This window comes from Hibiscus syriacus, unplaced genomic scaffold, assembly GCF_006381635.1.
Source record: "Hibiscus syriacus cultivar Baekdansim isolate YM2019G1 unplaced genomic scaffold, ASM638163v2 tig00000715_pilon, whole genome shotgun sequence".
Classification (NCBI taxonomy): Eukaryota; Viridiplantae; Streptophyta; class Magnoliopsida; order Malvales; family Malvaceae; genus Hibiscus; species Hibiscus syriacus.
Genome location: NW_024061811.1, coordinates 2,073,990 through 2,085,129, shown reverse-complemented (window position 1 = coordinate 2,085,129; position 11,140 = coordinate 2,073,990). Strand labels below are relative to the sequence as shown.

Genomic DNA, 11,140 nt, shown 5'->3' with positions numbered 1-11,140 from the left:
ATCTAGGATAATATAAGAATAGCTCATAAGTTATATGATAAAGATGGAACCATATAAGAACATTAATTGAGTTACTTGATAATAAGTCATAAGGTTATATGCATAGGCAATATAAGTTATAAGATGAGAATATATAAGAATATCAAATAAGTTATGAGATAAGTTATATGACATTGATATATAGGCTAGATGAAAGTATACACATGAATACATATATAAGTTTATATGTTATTTTATATGCTATGAGAAATGACCCATGTGACTAAGTGTGAAATGATATGAGTTATGTGATATTAATATAAGTAATTATAGGAATATGTAATATAAGTTGATCTATGGACAGTTGCCGAGGTTCTTTATGACCTCTGGATAGGTCATTCGGGACATTTATACGAGTTGTGGTTACAACATAGTGGTGCACAACCTCAATGTACTCACATACCTTAAGTTCTCAAAAGTATACATGGGCTAATACATAGACTTTAAAGAGAGTAAATAAATCAATTAATATGATATGATGTGTGTTCGATTGTGAACTGATATATGTGTACCATGATGTATATAGAAATGTTTAGTATATGTTTATACGATAAAAAGAATTAGTGACATGTGTATATGGGCTAATAAGAGATAACATTGAATACAATGTATGTGATATATATATATGTGCGTTTTGTGATATGAATTATATGATATGATATATGTGTGTTAGTGATTATTGTATATGTTATAAGATATATGATATGAACATAATGGATCATATAAACAAGATAATAGAAATATGAATGGATATATGTTTGGGTATGATGTGATAGTAATAATTGTTCATGCATGATTACAAGTTATAGTTTACATTATATGTTTATTGCCTCACTAAGTCATAGACTTAGCGTGTGATTGTTTCACACGTAGGTTACAGAAACGAGAAGAAGAGTAAAGAGAAATGTGGAGCAAGACAGGTCAGTTCTCCTTACTGAAGGTCAGATTAAAAGAGAGGTGAATAATATGTATTATATATATATAAAGTTCTAGTTGGTATGTACTCAAAAGAATATAGTGTATAAGCTCTGAATAGTTCTGTAAACGTTTTGAATAAGTTATATGTTATAAAAGTTTTAAATTACTCACTATTTTATACAAGTAAATGTTTTAAAAAGTCAATGTGACACCTCAGACTCGGATCCGGGTCGGATACAGGTTGAGGGTGTTACATGGCTGAACAAGTTGACAGCCCGAAGACAATAATGTGTAATGATTTTAATGCCATAATGGGGAGACATTCATCCGCAACTCCTTACGATATGTACCGAGGTGGGTCAACGAACAATCCGTATGGCAACATCATGGGCAGTTCAAGGGCAAGACATTCATCTGCAAATCCCTTTGACCTTAATATAGATATGTCATCGACGCAACAATCTGTGCACTATCCATTTGACACGATGACTTCAAGCTCTAGTGGGAGGCATTCGACTGCAAGCTTTTTTTATTTCAATGTTGATATACCTTCCATTTCAAGGGGAAGACGTGCAAGTAGTAGGTTCTTTGACCTAAATATGGAGAGCATGGAGGAACCATCATCTCCACCAGAAGAACCGCTTCGTGAGCTTGGTGCAGATGGTGCTGAGATTGGACTATTCATTCACCCAGAATCACCGCAATTCAACTCCGATGATGATGATGTAGATAAAGTTCCAGGAAATATGGCACAAACTGACCCTCCTGCACACATGTATGAAGTTGATTATGGTGCAATGTACGGGCCAGAATTTGCGGATATGCCTCATCTCAATGACTATGGATATTACTTATCAATAAATAATGGTAAGTTATCTTTAGGAATGGAGTTTTCAAGCAAAGAAGAAGCGATGATGGCTATAAAAAATTACAATATTCGTAATTCTGTTCAGTCCAGAGTCGACTGCTCCACGACCGAAAAATATGTATGTTACTGTGCCCGACGCAAAAATGGATGCAATTGGATGGTTCACGTATCAAAGAAGAAGAGAAAAAACAACATATGAGAACTAACAGTATACAACGGTCCTCACACATGTTGTGCTAGATGGGTCAACCAAGATCATCCCAACTTGGACTCTGAAATGATATGCCAAGCCATCATGCCCATGGTAAAAGCAAGCTCTCATATAACTTTTGCAGTGTTGATTTCAGCTATACAAACGCAGTATTGATACACTATCTCCTATAAAAAAGCTTAGTTAGCAAAACAAAATGTCATTGTCAAACTTCATGGCGAATGAGATGCATCTTACAACGAACTTTCATGTTGGTTTAGGCTGGTGCGGACGTTGAATCATGGGACAATTGTGGACTTCAAAACCTCGTATGCATACCATAATAATCAAGTTCTACGCGATCGATGCTAATTCTACCGGGTTTTTTAGACTTACCCATAGTGTGTTAATGTTGTCAAATACTGCAAGCCTGTGGTCTAGATCGACGGCACTTTCTTGTATGGAAAATACAAGTAAGTTTTATTATTGGTAGTTGTCTAAGATGGCAATCGCAACATTCTTCCAGTTGTTTTTTCTCTTATCGAAGGAGAAGATACAGATTCTTGAGCTTTTTCCTCCAAAACTTACGTGCACATGTTATCACGAGGGAAAAAATCTGTGTCATTTCAGATCGCGGAGCTGGGATCAAAGCAGCAATGGAGTCTTTGGGTCCAATGTGGCAACCAACCTTTGTCCAACATAGGTATTGTCTCTGAAACATTGTTGCAAACTACCATGGAAGGTACAAGAAGAATAATGAGCATCAATTAATTGTGAGCATGTGTAAGTGAAACTGAGTGTGAAAACTGTACAGGAGGTGTATGTGCTGCAGCCATGGGTGATGAGGCTGAACCCGCCAAAATGTGGGTATATGAACCCCAAGTCAAATCTACAAACATAGATCCATAATATCCTCCAGGAGGAGGTTATAAAACTCTGTGACAGTGGTGGCGACAGGGTCATAAAACCATGTGACAGTGATGGCGGAGACATCAGGTAAGGGAACGACGATGGCGACATTACATATGGCTACGGAAGGTAAGTCGTTGTAGACTGTGGCTGCTGTGAAGGTCCTGCTGGTGCAGCTGAGGATGAATCGGAAGCACCTGCTCTCCGTCTACGAGTTGGGGGACAATGGTGCTGTGTCGGTGAACGTCTCTGTCGACGTCGCTGAAAGGTCCGCCCTCGTGCATCCTCGGAAAGCAGAAACGGTTTCCCGTTACTGTTGAACTACTCGTAATAACCGTCAGCAACCATCAAGAAGTCAGTAAAAATGTGCTCTCTACAGGGAAGACGACGATGTCGATCATCCCACAGCACGACCTACTCGTGATGCCTCACCAGCCAATCTGTATCGGTCTTGTCGCATCTATTTGTGCTATGCAACTCATCCATATTGCGAGATGCTTCCAGAATTGGTTGAAAACCACCAAATTGCCGAAGCACACGATCAGTGGAGTGATACTCGACGATCGCATAACAGATCAAAGGGACCATCGCCATCCAAACATCTAATGGGCCCCTCAACTCAGGTGGGATTACCATCCTCAAATCATCATTAGAATATGACACCCATTCAAACTAAAACAAATATATATAATTTTTATCAAAATAATAATCTAATTATACAACTATAATCTAAAATCGATTTTTAAACAAATATACATACATGTGTGCCAGCCTTCTGATTGATTAATACCCTCATTTTTTTCTAAATCATCAGGTAGCTCCTGATGATTTTTCCTATCAGTAGACCAACTATTCAAGGAAACAAAATTTATTATACACTGTATAAAATGATTAATATACGAAATCAGTTTTATAATTACCTCAATAGTAGTGGAAATACGAATGGGTTCTTGACAACGGGACATAAAAAGGGCAATCGATACCACGCCCAAGACTGCAGTAGCAAGAGACATCCGCCGATAGCATTTTTTCTGTAGTCAATCGTGCGACACATCTCCCTATACAGGAAAGCCAAAACTGCCTAGCCCCAACTGAGTGATCCAGCCAGATGAAAGTCGTCAAGATGTCGCAACCACATACAATAAACTTGGTTGCGCGATTTGTCTGGCATCAACAACCCTCCTATCAGCTGCAGTATGCATGCCCGTGCATACATTTTAACTTCATCATCAGAGGCGTCCTCGCTCAACTCCCAAAAATTGGTATCTAACCAATTTAACAGTATCCGACCACCGTTAAAACTTTCCGGGACACGTCCTAGATAGTCCCAGTACAAAGCAGTCCATGAACCGTGCGACATCCCTGATATCACATCTCCATCCATCGAAAGCCCCAAGTGCATAGAAACATCCTCAAGTGTAATCATGCACTCTCTGTACGGAAGATGGAATGTGTGGGTCTCCGGCCTCCACCGCTCCACTAAGGCAGCAATAAGGTCTGGTTCTATCTTACAGTGACCCTCATATCTACCTATGTGACCAAATCCAGCCTCTACTAAATACGGCATGACACGGCCAGATATCACTAACTTAAGGTTCCTAATAAAAGGATCTAATATACAGTCTCTCTCCTAAAATATAAATAATTACAAAAATTAATTTTTAAACTAATAATCATGCATTAAATAAATAAATTATTACTATTAATTTAAATTAAATTAAAACGTTAAAATGTTACCGTATCAGCAAAATGTCGAGATATATGATTTCCATCCAAGCGAAGCAGACCGCCATCCATTTTATATCTGTAAAAAAATTAATTAAATACAATATTAAATAATTTAAATACTTAAATATAATAAAATATACCTTAAACAGAGAATGTAAAAGTATTTGAGAGAGGTTTAGAGAAGTTTAGGGAAGTTGAGAGGATTTGGTGTGATGAAAGTGATTGAGGATGGTGGTATTTATAGGGAGGGATGAGTGTGAACGGTCGGGGTAGGTAGGTAATTAAACCTAAGGCGCGCCGCAGGGGGCGCGCCTTTCTGACGTGTGTCAGATTTGCAGGTAGGGCGAGGTATTTGCACCGCGCTTTACACACGTGTATCCAGTCAGCATAAGGCGCTTTTCAGGGGGCGCTTTTCAGGGGGCGCGCCTTACCCCACGTGGTGCCATATCAGCATAAAGCGCGCTGCAGGGAGTGCGCCTTACTGCAAATGGTGTTAGATCGGGAAAAATAGTCTGAAGGGTGCCTGACAGAAAAAATTAAATGAAAAATGTGATATATCGGGGAAAACGCCTTATTTTATTCATGATATAAAAAATTAAATTATTTTAACTTGTTTAAAAAGTTTAATATATTATTATTAAATCAATTGATTGTTGATGTCTTTACTTCTTTAATTGACGAGACGAATAGCCTATCAAAAAGAGTTGAAAGCAGTAGTCATTTGAAAGTGAAGTAGGTTTCGGATGAGTTGGTGGGTATTAAATTTCTTCCCACTTCGCGAAATATATATGACTTTATACGTTGTTTTGCTTCATTAAAAGTTTAACATTATATGGAAATAGACTACGAGCCTTCAACTTTTGTTATGAATTAATTAAAGAATAGAAAGTTGGTTATTGTTAACAGTCTCCAAAAGGATCACTGACCCAATTATTAAGCAAACACTTTGATGTGGTTTGCTTCAATCACACCAAATATTTATATTATATAGTTTAATTTTTCTTTTTTTACAAAATCTTACACTTAAAAATTACCAATCCAACAAACACATTTGATCACTTTACTAAGTTACTCATCTTTATTTCTTCCTATTCCCTTAAATCGTGAGTTTTAGATCCACTAGGAGCACCCTTTTCTTCATTTAGAATCCATCGATCTTTCTCTCCCTTCTAGGTAGGATTAGAATTAGGATTTGACAAAAAAATATTAGAATGAGGAACTACTTTTCGGTTGAATTTTAAACCGATGTCTTTAAGCCAAGAAGAAGACCAAGGTTGACAATGATTTGACAACAAGAATCCACTTTCCAGTTCAGATTTCGAACTTGATTTCAACTTCATGACGCAAGATATCATGCTCAAATCATCCAAAATTGACTCAACTTCACTATAATGAGTTATCCGCAACATAGTTCAACTCAACAACGATGAGCTATTTTCAAACCAAGGCATTCAAGTCAAATTTCAACTTCACGACGAAAGATATTGGACTAGAAGAAGACCCAAAATCAATTGCAATTTAGCTTAACTCAACAACGATGATCTACATTCCAATGTAGATTTCAAGCTTAATTTAAACTTCACGACGAAGAATATTATGCTCAAGCCATTCAAGATTGACTTGACTTCACGAATAAGGGTCAACCACGGTTTCAACTTCATGATGAAGGATATCGTGCTCAAAGTCATTTGATATCGACTCAACTTCACAACGAATGAGTCATCCACAACATAGTTCAACTCATCAACGAACTACGGTCGTCTAGTCAAATCTCAACTTCACTACGAAGGAGTTATCCGAAACTCAGCTAAACAGCAGGAAACCATCTTCTATTTTCAAGTCAAATTTCAACTTCACGACGGAGGATATTTGATAAAAAGAGTTGACTACAACATTGAGTCGGATTTTAAACTTAGAGAACGACGACATTCACAGGAACATGCTTGCTTTCAAAATCCACTTGTACCGAAAGAAAATTTGTGTCTTTTTATCTTTGTCCTATTTTTTATTACACGATAAATGGGCAAAGAGTGGCAGTTGTAGACACCTATTTTTGTCTGGGATAATATATAGTATATATAGTATATATTATATATATATATATATTATATTATAATAGTAGATATTATATATATTGTAGTATAATATATATATTTATATGATATATTATATACTATATTATATTTATTATATATATTAATTTATTATTTTTATATGTGGGTTTTAGGTCAAAATCTGGGTCCAAATTCGGGTCCAGAGTGAAACCCAACCAAGCAAGCTCAGTTGGAAAGAAGGTTCATTAGGGTTTTTGTGTTTAGTTTGGGCGCCACATCAACTAGAGCCGTTGGATCTAACTCTTTGATCCAATGATCGAAAACGCACTAGAGGAACCCAACAGTCGCCGATCAACAGCGCGTGAAGACCACATGCCGACAAGGTTGCCACTACGCGCTAAACCGAAGCATTCAAAATCAAAAAATCGAAACAAAATCGAGATTTCCCGTCATTTTCGGCCAACATGAATAGTAACAAACCATAACAAATTGGAGATGGGGGAAACAACCCCATTATTCTCAGAGAAAATCACCGTCGAAGGGTTATATAAACCCCTGCAAGTCGAACAATAAAAGACACAGGAAAAAACATCGAAACAAAAAAACCAAGCATCAAAGATTGAAGCATCAAGGCATCAAGCAAAGGAAAAAGCATTTCGCATACTACAAAAAACAAAAAAACCAAGACTCGGCCTCAGTTTTTGCTTGGAGGAGAGAATAGTCACCAGAGTTCGAAAAGTGGTCACCGGGAAAGGTAAAAATCAAAACTTTTAGCGCAGATCTACACTAACCAGGGGGTTTTCTAGATGTTTTGAGGTTGGATTTGGTTTCGGGGTGTTAAGAGGAAGGTTTCGGGGTAGTTTTAGGTTTTTTGGTGGCCGGAACGACGATCCGAACAGTGGGTGGTCACCGGCGGGTGGCTGGTTTTCGACCGACTATAGGAGAGAGGGGAGAGAGTTTAGGAGAGAGAGAGGTTTTTTTGTGAATTATGTTGAAATGAATTTTTTTTTGTTAAAAAGCTATTTATAGGGAGGGTTATTGTGCAATTATAAAATTCTTAAATTATTTTGCAGTCCCTGTAGTTTTGATGCGTAATTCATTTTGGTCACATGTTATAAATTTGCCCTTGAACCCCCTAACTTTTTATTTTTTTCCTTGCAGCTTTCAATTAACATCAATTTGATCATTGACTTTTAATTCTTTTCAATTTAATTCTTTTTCAATTTGAATTTTCTTTTAATTCTTTTATTTATTTAATATTTTTATTTTATTTTATTATTTAACATTAATTTGATTTATTTTTTACGAAAATTTTAAAATTCGTCAAAGGTAAGTAATTCAGATTGAACTTTTAAATTTTAATTTAACTTTTAATTTTCACAATTAAGACAACTGAGAAATCAAATTGGTACCTAAAGGGCAGTGCAGGGGTGCTAATCATTCTCTGGCTGTAATCGACTCCCGAATTCGACAAATTTCTTGTAAAACGTAGATCAAATAAAAGGTAAGTTAAGGTGTTTGATCAACCTAATTTAAAATGATCGGTGGCGGCTCCAACACACATCAATTCAAGTCGGAATCTGATCCCAGGACTACCCGAAGAACTTTTACGACAAATATTATTTTTTAATTTACTTCTTGGATTTAACCTACATGCAAGAAAAATAAAAATGCTTATAATAAGGTTCGAATCCAAAACCCACTTATAATTAATATAAATCTTAACAACCTAGACAATATGATATCAATAAATAAAAATATATATATTTTAGTAAAATGTTTTTTAAATATCTAATAAGACATACTTTCTACATATATAATTGATTTGAATATTTATTTTTTTTATAAATAATTATAAATATACGTTATATTAAAAAAGATAAGAATTGAATAAATAAGTAGAATAAATGAGCCCAGTTGTTTCTTGCAGAAAGCATCGTTTTATCCTTTACAAAAAGTTATTCGCCACATACAATATTATAATTATGATTATTATTTTTTTATCATCTCCCATGCTCGTTAGTGCATGTTTGGCCCGACTTCTCCATTTTATCTTCAACATTTTTTATAAAAAAGAAAGGCTTTGTATTTTACTTCTTGCATGAAGAAGATATCATTTTTTTCTTTATTGATTAATCAAGAAAAGCATAAAAGATCAGAGCCCCTTGAATTTCTTAATAAAGTTGGACCATTCCAGGCTCCTCTCAATAAATCAAATTACCACACACTTTTACTTTGAAAACCGACCCTTGTGTTTGGTTTGAAGTGTTATATATTTTTTTAAATTTTAAAACATTAATAAATTTTATGATAATATAATGTATGAGTATTATTGAAAATGTTAGAAATGTGAAATTAATTTCGCATGAAAAAAAAAAAAGAAAAATAGTGATTATAATTTATATATTATCATTTTTCTCTTTTCTGTTTATTGAGTATCAGTCCCTTATATGTGTATGTTATCAATTGATTCGTTGTCGTGATCTTGATAATTGTGTATCATTGGCATGTTTTGCACACATAATCTTCGTAGAAACAACCCATTAATCAAATTTAATGGAATATTTTCTAATATTTTAATTTTTTTCTCATAGTCTATAAATAAAGAATTTTTGTGCTCACTCTAATCATCTAAACAGTTCTCTATTTTCTTCAAAGTTTTGAGAAGAGTCGTATCATCATTTTTGTACAAAATTTTAAAAGATTGTGTTAATCTCAGAGAAACCTTCCATATCAGGGATTACATATATAAGACAATTTTACTTGTAAGACAATTATTCCTCCATGATCCATGAACAGTTGAATCCAATTTAATTTTTTGTATTTATGCAAAACTCTAATAAACAAGAAAAAATTTATATACCAATATTAGATAAAAATAATTGAAGTATTAAAGTAAAAGTTAATAATAATTTTAAACCGATTAAATTTGATAGAGGCCAGAAATAAATGAAAATAAATGTATAAATGGACGAGATAAAGGTTTGAAGCTCAATTAATTACGATAACATGATACAGGTGGTTGATTATTTAATTTCAATAGAATGATTTATCTTTCAGTCATTAATTTATTCATTTCCACACACAAAAAATACATACTGGACGTGCACCTTCTAGAAATTTGGTGGCGTTGAAAATTTCTAAAATACAACTCTTTCCATGAAATCCAGTGTTGACACTCCCAGATTTCGTTCAACGCTTTTGTTTTCCATGGAATGCCATTTTGCATGTTTTGCTCAAAGTAAACATGACAGCACGTTTATAAAACTATTGAACACGACACACAAATTGAACTATGCTAGCCGGCCGCTGCTTCAAGGCTTGTCGTGCTCTCCATTCAATTAGAAGCTAACTTCGGTTCCTACTTGTATAAAAATGGAGGTTCTCTGTATCTTTCAGAACAACAACAACAAAAATGAAGATATTAACTTGAGTAACAGAAGCTGCGTTTTATCTAGCACTTGGTGTCATCCTTGTGAATTTCACAGGCCAGTGCGACGCTTCTCTCCGGGTAGGATTTTACAAGGGTAAATGCAACTCGAGTAACGTTGAGGGCATTGTTTTCTCAGTTGTCAAACGAAGATTCAAAGACGCAAAAGGAATCGCGGCTGCTCTCATTCGTTTACATTTCCATGATTGCTTCGTCAAAGTAAGCAACTGCATGAATTTTCCTTTTCTTTTTTGTTTGTTTGTAAAGAAAATGGGCTTTAAACACTTGGATTTTACCTGTTCCAAAGGGATGTGATGCATCGATTCTGCTAAACGGCGACTCCAGTGAGAAAAACGCGACTGCAAATCAAAATGTCAGTGGCTACGATGTAATTGATGAAGCAAAGGAATTGCTTGAAGCAGCCTGTGAAGGAGTTGTTTCTTGTGCTGATATCATCGCGATGGCTGCTAGAGATGATGTACAATTAGTAATTTTGTAATTATGTACCAGGGTTTATTTATTATAAATATAGATGTAACCTAAACCTATGTGACATTGAATAGAACTTCTAGCGCCGCCTAGGCACCGAGGACGTAAGCACATTGCTGAACCTCGTTAAAATTCTTGTGTTCTTTCGTTTTTCTTTACCCGATTCTTCAACAATTGGTATCAGATGTCAGGAGCAAAATTTGAAGTTGCAAAATTCGATGGTCAGGGTAACTTTGGATTATAGTAAACAAGGGTGAATGATCTGTTGGCGCAACAAGGGATCCTGAAGGCTTTACGACCTACAAAACCAGCGTTGATGAAGGAGGAAGATTGAGAAGAATTGCAACAGCGAGCGGCAAGAACCATACGATTATATTTGGCGGACGAGGTCATGTATCACGTCATGCATCTGTCGTCTCCAGATGAAATTTGGAAGAAGTTGGAAAGTCAGTTTATGTCCAAATCCTTAATGACTAAATTGTATCTAAAGCAATGGTTGTATGGGCTGAAGATGC

General features: G+C 35.5%; 1 protein-coding gene across 1 annotated transcript; it reads left to right on the top strand.

The window, feature by feature from the left end:
- The first annotated feature begins 2,995 nt into the window (after positions 1 to 2,995).
- On the top strand, positions 2,996 to 10,635 carry LOC120210569 (peroxidase 60-like). The gene is made up of 3 exons (XM_039209274.1): positions 2,996 to 3,053; positions 10,195 to 10,355; positions 10,444 to 10,635. Exons 1-3 carry the CDS (start codon positions 2,996 to 2,998, stop codon positions 10,633 to 10,635), a joined length of 411 nt encoding a protein of 136 aa, XP_039065205.1.
- Positions 10,636 to 11,140: the final 505 nt, after the last annotated feature.